Below are 17,253 nucleotides of genomic sequence, written 5' to 3'. Positions count from 1 at the left end.
TGGATGGATGGATGGATGGATGGATGGATGGATAATTGGATGGATGGGTAGTTGGATGAATAGATAATTGGATGGATGGGTAGATAGATGAGTGGATGGATAGATGGGTGGGTGGATGGAGGGGTGGGTGGGTAGGTAGGTAAGCAGGAAGATGGGTCAGAATTTGGGTGGGTAGATAGATGAATGGGTAAGTGGTTGGGTGTGTAAACAGAAAAATGTTCACATAGAAGGAAAGATGAGTGAAGAGATCAACAGATGAGTAGACAGAATAAAGGACAGATGGATAGATGAGTATATTGATACATAATGGACAGGGGGATGCTGAGTTGAACTGATAGATGGGGAGATGTGTGGATGGACAGAAAGATGAATGGTCTTCAACTGAAAGGAGCCCTAGCGGCCCAGAGCTGGTCTCAGCAGACTTCTCAAGCAGGCACTCAAATGTGGAATCCTGTCTTGCTGTTAGAGCTGTTCATGAAGACGTTTGTGAAAAATTCCAAGTGGTATAACTACAAGAAATAATTGCTTCTAATTGAGGCTGAGTTATTCTGGCCATAAAGTAGACATATTTTTATAACTTTATTAATTATTCAATTTGAGGCCTATTACCCAGACTGCCAGAAAAGGCTTTTCCTATTAGGGGGTGACAGATTCCCCTGTTCTGCCTACCTCCACTACTATACCACTGTTAGCAGTGGCTGCCTGCTTAGGATTCTCACTGGGTGTGAGGACTCGAGGTGAAGGCAGGCCTAACTACAAGATATAGGCTGGGGGCAAGGGATGCTGGGGGCAACAGGGCTGTCCCCCAGGGACTTCCCTTGGTCATTTACTACCATCAGGTCTCCTTCCCCGGTCCAGCAGAGAGGCAGAAGGTGTTGGGATAAGATGTGCCCATTTGGCCTTTCCAGGCCATTCTCTACCCAGATCCACTCACCAATTCTTAATCATGTTGGCTCCCCCATCCAATCTGCTATCCACCCAATGCCAAGAGAGCTACCATATGTCCCCTGGTCACCTCTAGTCAGGCACAGGGGGAAGAGAGCATGGTCCAGCTGGCCTGGAAGGATTAGCCAAGACTACAGCGTTCAATGGACTCCCTTCTTCCCATACCCAGGTCCAGAATTGATCATACACACACAAAAGCAAGCTGAGTGCCAGTATTCAGCACTCTTCTTCCTGGTTGTCGATGCCATGTAACCAGCTGCCTCGGCCATCTACCACCATAATGCCTTCCCTGCCTCCATGGACTGCACCTTCCAGATGCCAGCCAGAATAAACACTTCCTTTCTTATTATTCTCCTTCTTGTTTGTTTGTCTATTTTTGAGACAGGGTTTCTCTGTGTAGCCCTGGCTGACCTGGAACTCGCTCTGTAGACCAGGCTGGCCTCGAACTCAGAAATCTGCCTTCAAGTGTAAGATAAGGGCGTATACCGCTGCCACTCAGCTGAACCCTTGCTTTCTTAAGCTGCTTTTCTCAGGCTTTCTGTTAGAGCAACAAGGGAAGAAGCCGATAAAGGCGAGACGGGGGAAAAACAGGGTGTCCTGAGCGAGTCCAAAGGGTCATTGATGAGCTGTGTACTTGTTCTAGGCCATAGAGTACAGCAAGTGACATGGTCCCTGAGGTGCTTTACAGCTTGCCCATCTCCAAGTACAGAAAGGACTAGAGATCGATGGCATAGCCCTGGGAAGGGGTGCCAGCTGGGATTTTGAGCGTTATCTACAGAGACCGGTTCAAACCCTGTCTCTCCCGCTAGCCAGCTGTATGTGTAGAGGTCTCAGTTTCCTTGTTGGAATGATGCAGAGGGCAGTGGTGAACAGGAAAACGTTCAGAGTATGAGTTAGAAGGGCAGGCTACACAGGAGAGGAACCCCATGTGATCTCTGCCCCTTATAAAGCCTGACACTGTGGCAGGAACACACCTAGCCAATCCCCACTGCAGAGCAGCTGAGCGCCCTGCGGTGGTAGCATCCTAACCCAGAGTCCTGGTCACCACTCACAAGCTGGGAAGGGTGGGCGGACTGCTCATATCTATCTCCAGTGGCACAGTGAGAACTCAGAGCTTGCTGGGGCCGCATTCACCCTCTATCCCAGCCCTCTGGGCTGAGGGAGGCCGCACGTCTTTCTCCCCTGCCTGCCCGACCCACCCGGCCGGCACCCAGCCCAGTTGCTTCATGATTCCTTCCTTCCTCTGAGAACCTTGCTTCCCACAGCACCCTGGAAACATAGCTGTGCATTTATGTGTATGGGGTGGGGAGGGAAGTCGTGTCCTTTACAAACTCCCGTGGAGCCCGGGAGGGGTGTGGGCACTGGCTGCCAGCCTCTCGTGACTATGCCAGCTTGGCTCCTGCCTTTGTCACATTTGAGGCAGACTCCCCTTCCCTTCCCACTCTCCAGTGCTCAAGGCTCCCTGTGTGTCACTTATTAATTTTGTTCTCAGGGAGCAGATGGCCAGAGCTGAGTTGGGTGGAATACACCACCCTCTTTTTTTTTCTTTTTTTTTTTTTAATCACCAATTTTCCCTCTAACAGGCAACTCACATGGATGAACTCTAGGATACCCAGTTTCTGGAACAAAGAGGTACAAAAAGCCAGCTTTCCAGATATGACCCATGACCTGACTCTAATTCCAGATAGTCCTCATTTGAGAAGAAGCAGATATCAGGTGTGAGGAGACCCTAAGAAGCTTCTACCCTCTGCCTATAGCCTGCCTTCTCAGGACCCACTGGGGAGCAGTGGGTTCTGGGAAAGACTCCCTTCCTTCCTGGTACACGTCATCCCAGGATCTAGAAGGGATAGGGAGGGCCTGTTGTCTTTAGTCCTCCATCCTGAGGTCTCTGAGCTGTCCCTACCCGTCCTGTCATCTGACTCTGGCCTGACTCCATAACACAGGTCACCTATCATCTGTTCCCTCTCACTTCTCACTTCTCCAGAAAGCCACCCATGGGAGACAGTGACCGAGAAAGGAACCAGTCAGTCCATGTCCTTAAGGGCTTCCTGGGAATTGCCACTGGGCCTGGGTATCACCAAAAGAGAGAGGTTTGGACTTCAGGGAGGCTTAGCCAGGAGGGGAGATGAGCAGAGAGGCCAACAGACCCATCACTTTGCTGCCCTTGTTGTGAAGCCCCAACTGCCAGAGACTCACAACATGGGCCGAGTGAGATCTCAGCCCCCTTTGGGTCTTTTTTAGACTCTTCTTCACTGCCAACCTTCCCATCTCCCTCACCTTCATCTGTGTGGAAAGTGCCAGAAAGATGGTTATCCCGTGAGCACAGCATCCTGTAAAAACAGCTAGAACCGAGGCCGCAGGATTGTGAGTTTGAGGCTACCCTGGGCTACATTAGTGATACCCTGTTTCAAAAATCCAAAAACCAGATTGAGAGCTCTGACAAATCCTGGCTATGGGACTCCCAGCCATTGAATGTCTTCCCTGGTCCTTCCTCTAATGGAGTTTCTGCTTCTAAAATGGGGAACAGGGTGTAGACCTAGCTTCTGCCTTCTGATGCTTCTCATGATGGTTTTCTCAAACACCTACATTCCCTTCCCATATAAGTCCAGGCTGGAGAGATCTCTCCATGGGTAAGGTGTTGGACACCTTACCTGTTTGTCTTACAGGACAAATGTGAAAACCAGGGTCCAGAACTCCATCAACCACATAAATGCTGGGCTGGCCTCCTATAATCTCAGTGCTCAGGATCCAGACATGGCCAGCTAGACTAGATGAACAGGAAAGGTCTGGGTTTAGGTGTGAGACTCTATATCAATATACAAAGCAGAGAAAGATAAAGGAAGACACTTCTGGCCTCCACGCATGGTCACTCAGGCAAGCGCGTTGAGTTGTCCTTGGCTTTATGCTGGTAGTTCTGGCTTCCTCTCAGGGTCTCTGAAGATGGGAGCCACACCTTCCTCCTCAATAGTGATACCTGTCCCTGAACCCCTTGACCTTGTTGGCCCCTGGTGGGAACCCAGGAATGGTGCATTCACGGGTGAAACTGTGAGAGAGCGTATGGAGCTGCTGAGGGAGCGGCCAGGCCGCGGAACCCTGGGCTTTGTTGTCTTGCTGTTCCGTATTACAATTCTTTTGGTGGGGGGCTCTCAGCTCCTCCTGCTCTCAGACCTTGACAAAACATTTGTTGCCATCCACAGTCCCCTTCTGTTCCTGTCACAGTGACTGCACAAGTGTATGAGGTTGACACAGGACCCACCATCCTGGAGAAGCCCCCAGGCCCAGCAGATGCCAACAGAAGGCTCCATGCTGGATCTGCAAGGGGCTAAAAGTTAGGCAGAGCCAAGCGAACAACAGCAAGGGTAATTGCTTTGAGACACATCCATCTAAAGTTGATTCAGCCTTGACAACACAGCAGCTCAATGTAGTGAGAAAGAGTCCAGGAGAGAGCCTTGGCCTCCCAGTGGCCCTGTACACTCTGCAGTCTGCTTGGGTTTGTGAGGAGAACCAGTTTATACGTGGGCCATCAAAGACTCAACAGCAGTCTTGCCTGAGGGACGAAAGTGTCAGGAGGAGACACTCTCCCCCAGGGTCCTCATGCCTCTTTACTCCTGTCTAGGTTGAGAATGGAGAAAGAAGCAAAAAGCACAGGAGGGTTATGTCATTATGGGCAGGGTTAAAGAAGCTACATTAAGGATCAGTAAGAAGGCACTCTCCCCCCCACCCCCATGACCATCAAGCTGGTGCTGAGATTTGAGTCCTCAGAAGCAGCATTGCGGAACTCTCGGAGTCTAATTGCCTCCTTTACAGATGAAAACACTGAGGTACACACTGCACATTCCCCACCCACAAGTAGGGGAAGGATTTGACCAGGACCACCCAGGCAGGGCTTATGTCAGGGGTCACAATATTTATTCTCCTTCTCCTTGCCTTTGTGTCAGTGTGATGCAGGGCACAGTGAGAACAGAGTCTATGCCAAATGCCAACAGTTGCACATGCTGGAGGCAGACAAGAATCCCCTAGAACTCAGTGTCTAAAGGGCATCAAGTCCTAAAGCATCACCGAAACATCCTTGCAAACACTCATCAGTCTGGGAGATCTAGGTTAGCTCTTGGTCCCTCTCCGCTTTCCCTAACCTGTCCACTAACTCTTTAAAGCCATCCCTCCCCTGATGTCTAGCCTCAAACTCACTATACAACCAAAAGATGACCTTGAACTCCTGATCTTCCCGCCTCTGCATCCTGAGTAATGGAAATTACAGGTGTGTGCCTCTGAGCCCAGCTTAAGCACACCGAGGATCAAACCCAGGGCTCTGTATACCAGGCAAGCACAAGACCAGCTGGGCTCTGCCCCAGTCCTCCTGGAGCTATACCAGTGACTGTAAAATGACATCATGTTGGATTTTGTTTTGCATATTTTTAATGGTGGGTGGTATTACATGTACCTCTCTGCATGTACCTGCTAGCCATTTCTTTATGTCTCCATGTCCTTTCAAGACTCTTGTCTTTTCATTTGTTTTTTTCCTCCTCTCTTTTGCCATGCTGGAATTTGAAGCTAGGGTCTCATACATGCTAGCCAAGAACTCTACCAAGGAGCTCTGTTCCCAGACCCTCCTTCTTTATAGATACTGATACTACTCACTGACTATATTTGCAAACATTGCCCCCCATCCAAATGGTTCCACTTTAGTCTGTCTATAGTGCCCTTTGACACGTGAGCTTTTACAGTGCAGTGAAACATGTTGGTTATAAAAAGGTTCTTCCCCCATTTATATGAAGTATAAGATAGTCATAGTCAGGGAGAAACGAGCTGGGTGTGGTGGCACACACCTTTAATCCTAGCACTTGGGTGGTAGAAGCTGGATCTCTATGAGTTCAAGACCAGTCAGGTATACGTAGTGAGACCCTGTCTCAAGCCCCTCCCCCTCAAAAAAAGAAGAATGGAGAATGGTGGCTGTGGGCATGGGGGAGGGGGAGACGAGAGGTGGGGGAGTGTTGGGGGAGGGGAGGCTTGGCTGATAGCTTCAGAGTTTCAGTTGAGGAAGAGGAAAGGTTCTGGAGATGATTGGTGTTGATGACTGCACAGCCACACGACTGGGCTGATAGCAGAAAAACATCTACGTTAATGATTACCACAGTAGACCTTACACCGCTCGTACTTTAACCACAATTTGTTAAAGGTTAGCTTGAGAATCTGTATAACCAAGCAGGCTTCCAGCTAGTTCTGGAGCATGGATACAGGTTAGAGGTGGTAGGGGTTTCCTTTTCTTTCCTCTTTTAATTTTAATTGTAATTCTGTTTGGGAAAGAGTCTCGTATATCCCACACTGAACTCATTATGTCCAAGGATGACTTTTAACTCTTAATCCTCCTGCCTGTACACCCTGAGTGCTGTGATAACAGGTGTAACACCAAGCTGGTTTAACGTGGTGCTGGGGATAGAACCAGAGTCCCGTCTATGTTAGGCATGCATGATTCAGCCACGCCCCCACTGACTCAGCCACGCCTCCACTGACTCAGCCACGCCCCCACTGACTCAGCCACACCCCCAGCTTGGTATTTTATTTCCATTTGGGAAACTAACATAGAACAAGGTTGGCCCCACCACCATTCAAGACAATATACTGGACTTGGCAGAAGTTGCAGACTGCTGCACTGCTACTGCAGTCATTCCTCACGGCTCCTGAGCCGTCTCACCAACAGCTCCGGATCCCAGAGTGGTGAGGAGCTTGAGAGTCAAGCAGAAACCGCTGAGCGGTTATTGCCACAGGCTTTCCCTGAGACACGCACACTTAGAAGAGGAGCTTCAAACAAGTAAGGTTCTGGGGAGACTGGCAGCCTCTTTTACTCTGATCCCACGCACCTCTTCTGGGGATCCCTAAGACCAAACCCCAAATCCCACGTAATGTGTACAATCCAAGCTCCAAAGCACCATGGGAACAGAGAAGTGGAGCCTAGGAAAGACAATAATTAAATAATACAATGAAAGCTTAAACTTCCAAGTTAATTCTGGGGCATCATTTATAAAAGTTAACAGGGCATATTTAATTTAGGAATTGGCTCTCATCCTTCTCCTTACAGCTCAAACCTCATAAATGAAATATACTGGATCATTGCCCAGCACGGAAATAAAAGTTATGAATAATGTTTCTATCTCAATCATTGTCAGTGTTTTAATATTCCTAATTACTTTAAAAAGCTAGATATTCAGTATAGCAAAACTTCTTTCCCCTTTTATCTCCACGCGTGAGCCTTGAGCAATTTAATAAGGGCCACTCTTGTCCTTATCCAGTATAAACTGACATCCCATTCTTCCATGTTTCATTATTATATGGGACACGGGTTTATGGCCGAGCATGTGGACACTCCATTTTCCCATATTGCTTGGTTGAAAAGCTCAAACAATCCATAAAGCTGGCCCGTCTTCCTCCTTCCTCTACAGAACAGAAAGAAATTAGTGATGGCCCTTAAAGAAATTAGGCAGTGGGGTTGTAAGTCTATAAAAGCATGGAAAACCCCCATCCCCGCCTCAGAGCCAGATTCGTCCCCTTGAGGACTGTCAAAATGATTAATCCTTCGATCCCTTGGCAGCTGCAAAAGGCAGGGCAGGGGCAGGTACCAGATGATGGATATTTACATCCTTCCCTGACACTTCCGGGAATTTATCCCCAGAAGAAATTGGGCCTCGGAGGCGAAGAGGAAGAGACAGGTGCAAGAAGAATGGCTTCGACATTTTCACCCAAGACCCCAGGCCTTCTTCACACATACATAATCCCGAGATTTTTTGAAAAACTCCCCAAAATATTCTTGGAAAGTCTGTGCCAAAATTTGCATAGAGGGAAATCTTCAGAGAAGTGACTTGTGATGATTGTCTTTATGTCACGGGCTGTGATCAGTCATCAGACACTTAGAAGCAATGTTGTTTCACCCAGTGGGCTGCAAACGGGGGGGGGGGCAATAAACCCCACAGGATGGAGCCTCTCTCTCTCTCTCTCTCTCTCTCTCTCTCTCTCTCTCTCTCTCTCTCAAGAAAATTTCATATAGCCCAGGCTGGCTTTGAACTCACTATGTATCCAAGGATGGTCTTGAATTCCTGGTCCTTCTGCCTCTACCTCCCCAGTGCCAAGATTAAAGACATGAGCTACCTCATATCATTTACACACACACTGAAGTTTTTATTTCATTATTCCTCCCCTCTCTGTGTGTGTATGTATGTATGTGTACACACGCACATGCATGTATATAGTGGTCAGAAGACAACATGAAAGAGTTGGTTCTCTCCTTCCATTGTATGGATTCTGGGGATCAGGCTCTGGTTGTCAGGCTTGGTGTCTGTGTGTGACCCAGCTGCCTTGGGTAAGCTTCAAAGAGTACATAGTACACATTGGGCATGGGAGGCCCCTGCCAGAGAGCCAAGCTCAGGTTCAGTGCAGTGTTCCTCCTCAAGGCTGCTTAGGTTCCTCTGCCTGTGCTCTGAATTCTGGAATTTTCATCAACTACAGGTCAAAGGATTCCTTAGGGCATATGTTGACTTTGGGGTATACCTAGTGTCAAGGGGTAAACCAATAGCATAGTAAAAGGGTTTTTTGTTATTGATTTTTTTTTGAGTCTCATGTGTTCCAGGCTAGCCTCAGACTCACTATGTAACCAAGGATGACCCTCTTGTCTCTACCTCTGGAGTAATGGGGTCAGAGGCTTTAGCCAACATGCCCAGTTCACACAGCTAGGGATAAACACACAGTAATAAGTGCCAGACAAGCATTCTGCCAACTGAGTCCCAGCCCAGATGCATCCTGTACTTTCTAAACTGTCAAAAATTCCAAGTTTTATATCTAACAGGCCCAAAGGATCCAGTGACAGGGAAGAATCAGAAACAACCTAAATGCTCACCAGACAAGCCCACTGAAATACACTTAGTAAACCACAGAATGCAAGTCTAGAGAGCCCATTAAAAATTTAAAGGAGATTAATGCTTATTGACAAGGAAATGAATGTACAACTTGGGATTGAATTAAAAGAGTCAGGTTTGGGCTAGCACACACACAGGCTCCAGGTTCAGCTAGCACCGCATGCAAATGTCAGAGAAATGCCATGGTTACTACTATCCAAAGGCCAGAACAGGTGAACTCGGGCTGTGTGACCCAGAGTCTATGCTCTTGGTAAACTTTGATTTTTCTTTTTAGTGTGAACAGGTATCACTTAAAAAACTAATGGGAAAAAAATCCAAACCAAGCAAGTCCAATGTTTCCAATTGAAAACAACCTAAAGCTTTCTCATCTCATGTACAGACCCAACCTGAGCTCTCCAGGAACTCGTTCTGCACCTGGAGAGATACCCTTTTCCATGCACTGCAGAGCAGGCGGATGGATGTCCTGCAATACAAGCAGGCTCCAACTCTTAGATCAAATCTGATAATAATTTGTGTTTCCTGGCTGATTCCTCTCCCAGTAGCAGTGTCTTGGGGGTCAAAGCTTATAAACAGACTCTTCCTTCTCCTGAGTGCAACTATGTTTTCATAGTGAAAGTCTATTTCAGGGACAGGGGAGAGAGCTCATTGGTTACAAACATTTGCCACTCTTCCCAGGGACCCCAGGGTTTTACTTAGACCTGGCTTCACCATTCACTGGTTAGCCATGTTGATGAGAGCTTCTTATAGCCTCTCTGTGCTGTGTCTTTTCCATCTGTAAAATAGGCCCAAGAACTCCTCAGCTGGTGGACACTGTGAAGATGGAATAAGAAGACAAGAAAGCGTCCAGTGCGTGGTCAAGTGCAGTCGATGGCAGCACCGGCAGTAGCAAGGCTGTTATTCTCCTTCAATGCTGGTCTAGGCAAGCCTGTTGTTATGTGCTTGGATATAGGAATGATCATTTAAGGGGAAATAAAGGCCGCAGGCCACGGATGAGGAGGCATCTCAAATGATGTCGCATAAGATATCTCAGAGAAGAAAAGCTGGGGAGGAGATCAATGGCTGTCCTCTAATAACGTAGCAGCTGAGCTGTGGGAGGAGGTCCCCTGTTTCTTCCACATAACCTCAATGGTTATTACCTTCTGATCTGGGGTGGCTCACTCCGTATCTATAGCCTGTGGCCTAGTCCAATGAGTTCCTTGGGAGAAATTCCAGGCATGCCAAGAAAAAGATCACAGCAATCCATCAGCCTGCTCTAGTCTTCCTTGTGAGCAAGAACCAACCAGTAGGAAGCAGAGAAATATTTCCATTGGGGAGAATGAAGGATTTCCCAATGGTCAAAATGCACTTGCACTGGACGGAGTGAGTTTCCTTCCTCAGGAAGGATTCAAGCCAAGGTTGGAATGCCCTCGGCCTGACACACTTCAATGCTCCGAAGCGAGAATCTTTGAATCTCCTTAATTGTATACCGTTTTCCCACCAAATGAACTGAGTAGAAAGTAGCCCCCGGCTTCATGCGCTGAACTGCTCCTACCCCTGCTGGTGACATTATTTTAAGAGTTGGCAGAAGCTTTAGGAAGTAGGGACTAGTTGGAGGAATGGGTGACAAGGACAGAGTCCCTGGTGGGTATCTTGTCTTTGGCATCTTTCCTTCCCATCTGTCTGTCTTTCGTGAAGTAGAGGGTGTCTTTCACATATTCCAACCACCATGCTATTTGGTCAAGCAACTATGGACTGAACTCTCTGAAACTGTGAGCTGAAATACGTCCATCCTCTCAGATTATCTCTCTCAGGTATTTGTTCACTGTAATAATAGAAGGGACCCATCCAGAACCCCCATCTCTTAGGATTTTCTTTGGCTCCAGTAGGATACGCCTTTCAGTAGAACCAAGGGAACAGGTGAGCCAATAGTCACTCAGAGATGATGGGCCTCAGCTCAGGAGGAGGATTTAGAGGAGAGGGGACAAGTTGTGTTTTTAACTATGATGACACAGGGGGTTGAATTATCCTTGTGTTGCTCTTTGAAGTAACCCTGGTATTTGGTAAGCTAATTCTGGTGTAAGATCTGTTCAACACCAGCAAATCCCATTCATCAAAGGCCACCAGACAACAAAGATAGTGTCTGAAAGGCCCCAGACTCACAGTCTACACAGCACTGAGGCAGCTGTAAGCACACAGCCTGTGAGAGACGGAGGTTTCATTTCTTCCTTTACAGGCCACCCTTACCCTTAAGAAGAGGTAGCAACAGCAGCAGGCAGGCCCAGCCCAGCAAGTTCACTCACTCCAGTCAGATGTTTCTAACCCAAAGATCCACTGTCAGCAAAATTACACCAAAGGAAACGGCCAGAGGACATGCCCTTGGCCATTTCCCTTTGTGCTTTCCTGGAATTCAATTTCACAGGAAACCTGGCTGCACACCACTTCACACATCCCTCGGGTTTATTTTCCCTTGTTTAGCCTTCCTTCCCTGCCACGGCATCTCTTTAAGGCAATGGTGTGGATGGAAAGGAGACCGTGCAGCCATTTGGGGGTCCCACACACATGACAGGGGGGTTCTTGGAAGCTCCAAGTAGATATGCCCTCCTCGATCCAGGAGAGTCGCTAAGACTTTAGACAAAGCCACATCCCTTGCCTTCCTCTGGTATTTTTAACGCCCTGGCCAGACTTAGACATAGGCATCTTGTATTAAATCTGCATATCAAAAGACCACAACTAGATTTGTTTGACCCAGCAGAGAACAGGAGAGAGCACACACACTGTATCAGGCCAATGTGTGTGAACCCTCCATTCCTATAAGGGATTTGGGGGGGGGGGGGGTTGGGGTTTTTTTGTTTTTGTTTTACAGTTTTTTTAATGGTCTTTTTACTTATTCTCTTTATATCCCATTCACTTCCCTCCTCCCAGTCACCCCCTCCCACAATCCTTCCGCCATCCCGCCTCCCCTTCTCCTCTGAGCAAGTGTGGACCCCCCCCCATGCATTCCCACCCTATATCAAGTCTCTGTGAGGCTAGGCACATCTTCTCCCACTGAGGCCAGACAAGGCAGCCTAGCTAGTAGAATATATCTCACATACAGGGAACAGCTTTTGAGATAGCCCCCCACTACAGTTTGGGAGCCACATGAAAACCAAGCTGCAAATCTGCTACATATATGTGGGGAGGCCTAGGTCCAGCCCACGTATGTTCTTTGGTTGGTGGTTCAGTCTCTGAAAACCCTAAGAGTCCAGGTTAGTTGACTCTGCTGGTCTTCCTGTGGAGTTCTTAATTTCCTTCAGGGCCTGTAATCTACACAATGGAATACTATTCAGCTATTAAAAATAAAGACATCATGAATTTTGATGGCAAATGAATGGAACTTGAGAATATCATCCTCAGTGATATAATCTAGTCCCAAAAGAACATGCATGGAATATACTCATTTATAAGTGGATATTGGCCATAAAACCCAGGATACCCATGCTACACTCCACAGACCCAGCTAAGCAAGGAGGAAGGCCCAAGAGAAGATGCTTGAATCTTTAAGGTTTTACAGTGGTCACTGCCTCTATGGTTTAGGGGACATAAGGGTAGCTCCCCAAGATGCATAAACAGTAGGGCTTAGAACTATAATGGGTTGGCCTAAGTATATTTTCACCCTAAGTCACCATTAAAAAGACTACCCCAACTCAAAGCAGGAAGAAAATGAGGCTCTAATACTATTCAAGGCCTCTAAAAGCCAATTGAACCACAGCATTAAACAAGCCACTGACTGGTTACAGAATGTACCTGTGGAAAGAGGTTATCTGAGGCTATTGGAGGAAGAGGAGTTGGAGGGGGATTCAGCTGCACCCTTGGAAACAAATTTCTTAAGGTTTGACTGATACATATATACATCCCCTAAATACTAGTGCCACAATAAGGATAATGCACCATGTTGGTATGGGTCACTGGGTTATCCACAGGTGTGCCTCCTAACCAGACATGTTTCTCTGAGAAATGGGTATTCTCCATACACAAAGATACAGAAACACAGAGTCTCGCCCCAGGGGTGTCCCCTTCTCCTACTGCATGGAACATATAGATATCCTGGTAGCCACTAACCTCACATAGCAGCCCCTTGGACACCCATAGACATGCATGAAACTGGGTCTCTGGACCAGCCAAACCAAGGACCAGGCCTAATGACCACCTGGATCTGAACACAGGTACAAACAATGTCCTAAGTCCATCCCAGCTCTCAAAGACCATATATAGAGGTGAGTCATCAAAAGAAAATTATACACATGGCCCCACAACTCTCAACACTCACAACCCTCACAGACCCCATAAACCTCCCCATCCCCCTAGAGCCCTCAGCGCCAACAAACGTTGTCATTCACCAAGTGCAATTGGATTTTTTCCAACAATCCTATGCATCTCCACCTGACTCAACAAGAGTAATCTTGCACATGCCACCACCCCCTCCCATGTCAGAACCCAAAGTCCCCAGACTCACCGCTGGAGCAATCAGGGCCTCCCCATCCAGGCTCACAGTGGCAGGTGTCAGGGGAGACGCAGCGGCCATGCATACACTCCTCGGTGCACAGAGCTGAGGGTGTGGGGAGGGAAGAAAAGCGGACAGTGAGAACCAGCCATCTGGGCTCAGAGCAGAAGCCACTTTGTCAGGGGTCCCTGACAATGTATCTTTGGCTTGGTGGATAAACATCAAATTTAATATGACCTGAGTTGTTTTAACTCTGAAATGTCTCTGACAAAAGGGCATTGTGTCTGCCCCAGCCTCACTTCTTAAAATGAAACCCCAGCCTGAGACAGTGCAGCCCTGGCTTTTTAGTAATAGCTCTTTCAGGGGTCGGAGATGTAGCTCAGCTGACAGAATCCCCAGCACCTCATAAACCATGTTTGGTGCCACACACCTAATCCCAGCACTCAGGAGGTGGAGGAAGATCAAGTGCTTAGGGTGAGCCTCAGCTACATAGTAAGTTGGAGGCTAGCTGTAGGCTACATGACTTCTATAAAGCAGTCTCCTTCAGGCTAGCTGTGGTGATACACGCCTGCAAACCCAGGACTCAGGAGTTTAAGGTAACAGGATCAAGATGAATTTGAGGCCAGCCTAGGCTACACAGAGAAACCCTGTCTCAAAGAGATCGAGAGACAGAGTGAGACCAAGTGAGACAGAGAGACAGAGACAGAAGAGAAGAAAAAGTGAAAAGAAAAATGGTGGTGAAGGGTAGGGGGCGGGTCTGGAGAGATGGCTCAGTGGTTAGGAGCACTGGCTGCTCTTCCAGAGGTCCTGAGTTCAATTCCCAGCAACCACATGGTGGCTCACAACTACTTTACAACTTCAGTTTCGGGGGATCCAATGTCTTCTTCTGGCCTCCACTGGTATTCATATACATACGACATATATTCATATAGACAGACATACACATGTGATTAGAGGCAAAATGAATCTAAAAATATAAAAACTTCAGTGTTTGCTTTGTGGTGCCTGTACAGTGCTAGAGCCTCTTATCACATTCCTGAACCCCTGCCACACCCGCTCAGCAAGCCTGCCCCTTCCATCTTTGGCTGGCTCCAGTTTCTCCCCAGTAAAGCCCCTCATATAGCAGGCTGCCTGGCAAGGGCAGACTCTGTGCCCCCACCTTCCCACCCCCCCTCCTCAAACATCCCTATTTTGGGGTTCTCAAATGTCAGCAAATCTGCAAAGTATACAAATGCTGAGGGGGGAAAGCAACAGCTAATTATAAGAAAGTAATTAAGAGAGACATCCACGATGATGATAATTGTAATTAGAAAGTGCCTGGCAATTTCTTATCACGCAGTCAAATGCTACAGCCCCGGAGCCGCTAGGCTAGGCAGTGAGCAAAGTTTCCGTCCACCGCATTGGCACTGAGGAGGCTTATTGACAGCCTGTGTGAGGAAGGGAGATTACTGCTCTCCCCTTTTGATAGAATCCACATTTTCCAAGGTCACCCTTTGCTCCCCAAGAGATCTGCCCCACCACCTAATCCATCAGCCAAGAATTACAGAAAAACCCCCACGAGCTACCCCCACTAATTTTGCAAGCTTGGGAAATCAGCAGATATCATCAACCCTGTCAATCTCTCGGGTGGGCTTGAGATAAAGGGCTTTTACTCTGAAAGCAGTGAGAATCCATCTTGCTGTCTGTTTCTGGCCTGGGCTGAGAAGCAGGTAGCCTCCTAGGGTGAGTCTAGAGTGGCTACCACTGACCCACCTGGCTGCCCTAGATGCTTTTCTTGTGTGACAATGGGCCATGTCATGGTTGGGTGTGGGGTCTTTTAGCCCTCCCTTAATTCAGATGCTGGCCCTGGAGTTACTGATCCTATAGTTACTGTCTTAGTTCTGTCTAGGTCCCCAAGCAGGGAGATGCCAGGTCAGGGGTCTTTATCAGACAGCCCCTACACAATCTACACAAGTGGCTTTGGAGGAACGCCCTGGTTTGTGCTAAGGATATGCACAGCCCCAGTGCTGGAGATCCCCAGGGATGGCTCCCCCAGCTCCCTGGCTAGGGAACTAGGCTGATTCTGGATCTGGGAATCAACTCCACTTAGGGCCACAGAGACTTGCTCTATCACTAGCCAGTCACTGCTGTGCCAAGCCTTTCTAAAGGGTTCAAATCGGCCTATGTTCCCCAGAACACATGGAAAAGCAGGTGCCTGTCTCTTCCTCTCCGTCTCATGCCAGCCCCTTGGAACCTGCCAGCTCCCAGTGTTGATCTTGCTGGTCTCTCCTCTGTCACTATCCCTGTAGGCTGAGGACCCTGTGAGATGTACAGCTGGGCCTGTGTAGATCACAGCGTATCAGCTTAGTAAGGATAGCGCCAGCTGTTTGCTTCTCCGAGTACAGAAAGCCTAAACTTTGACCCTGGGGTCTCTGTGGAGGGAGTGGGAGTCTTTTATAAACTCTAGACCTGCAGGATGTCAGGGATGGAAGACACCTCAGAGAAAAAAGAGTGTCATACCTGGACCCTTCATTTTCTGCATTGAGAAACTGAGGCTTTGGGACCCATTATCTCAGGTATATATGGCCTGTCAGTCAGTCAGGAATTCAGGGTGAGCTTCCTGGAGATGAAGGCCATTGAAGCGGGGGTGTGCTCAGACTGTGAGCCTTTGTTTTACTCAGACTCAACATCTCCCTGTCCAGGCTAAGGAGCAGGAACATAAGGAGTAAGACATGGGGGTGGGGGGAGGAAAGGGGGCAGCTGTGAGAGTGGGAGGCAAGCCAGAACCAGTTTCCACACCTAAGTACCCAGCAGGGCTTTGACTCCTGGAAGGGGGTCAGAAGGAAGAGCAAGAGCTAAGCCAGTTTCCCATCTACCTTCCTGTCTCTTCAGATCCCAGGGACCTGGGACACTTGCCTAAGCCCCACGCCCTCTCCTTGAGCAGCAGGAATGGCCTTTGGGTATTCTGAGCAAGCTATATACTACACAGCTTTCTCCCCTGGTCCCCTCCCGGGCCCTGGGTTGTCAAGCGCCAGCCTGCCTACTGCAGTCACAACCCCTAGCGTAGCCATGTTCAGAACTGTGGTGTCCAGCCCACACATGCAGAGCACCTGGTCTCATGTCCCAGAACGACTTGCAGGGACATGGCCGGGGTCCCGGTGTTCCCTCCAAACCTCTCTCTCTCTCTTCCTCATGCTCCTGCTGCGGTGTCCTCTATCTGCTTGTTAAAACCTCAACCCATTCATATTTCATAGGTGTTGTTTAGACAGATGTTTGAATGCTGAAATATTGATGACAAACACCTGGGGCTGGGATTGCTCGATCTGGCGTTTGGACCACTGTTTGAACACCTGGGGAAAGAGAGGAGGAGGGTCACCTGAAGATTAGTGAAGTTAAGATGCCATGAGCCTCTGGGTCTGGGTCTGAGCCTGGGGTTGAGACCAGGGCCAGGGCCAGGTCTGGGTGTGGGTGTGGGGTTGGGACTGGGTCTGGGGTTAGGTCTGGAGCAGCCTAACTCCAACCCCAGAACCCCAAACGAGCCAATGGTGAGCAGCCCCTCCACAGGAGCCTGGGACTCACACAGCACCTGTCCTTAAAGTAACAGGTTCCTTTTTTGACACCTGATGTCATATAGCTGGGGTAGGACCCTGACATCCCTGACTCCCTCTATCTGGCTCCTGCAGATACAGGAGGCTTTAGTCAAGTCTCTCTCTCCATTGCATGTCCATGTGCTCACGTGCAGGGACCACAGTGTACACTAGATGAGACCAGCCCCAACTCAAGGGGAGTGGCCAGTACCCCCACTCTCTAGCCCTAGTAAGAAATCTGAACTTCTTCTCCCTCAGCTTCCTCTCATTGCCCTCCTATCTTCTAGCATCTTCTAGATCCCATCTTCTAGATCCCATCTTCTAGATCCCATCTTCTAGATCCCACCTTCTAGATCCCACCTTCTAGATCCCACCTTCT

The 17,253-nt window shown here is 48.5% G+C and overlaps 1 protein-coding gene across 3 annotated transcripts in view; it reads right to left on the bottom strand.

Moving 5' to 3' along the window:
- The window catches only part of Megf11 (multiple EGF like domains 11), a 325,074-nt gene that overhangs the window by 157,069 nt on the left and 150,752 nt on the right, over nucleotides 1–17,253 (bottom strand). For 2 of the 3 annotated variants that reach the window (XM_028752345.1, XM_028752346.1), the window contains one exon: nucleotides 13,321–13,413. The exons of the other annotated variant lie outside the window; for it this stretch is intronic. In XM_028752345.1, the coding sequence (XP_028608178.1) occupies nucleotides 13,321–13,413 (93 nt within the window). The remainder of the gene's footprint in view (nucleotides 1–13,320; nucleotides 13,414–17,253) is intronic. 3 annotated transcript variants of the gene reach the window in all.

Source organism: Grammomys surdaster, unplaced genomic scaffold, assembly GCF_004785775.1.
Source record: "Grammomys surdaster isolate TR1022 unplaced genomic scaffold, NIH_TR_1.0 125896, whole genome shotgun sequence".
Classification (NCBI taxonomy): domain Eukaryota; kingdom Metazoa; phylum Chordata; class Mammalia; order Rodentia; family Muridae; genus Grammomys; species Grammomys surdaster.
Note: the sequence above shows the minus strand (reverse complement) of the source record. Positions and strands in the feature narration are given on the sequence as shown.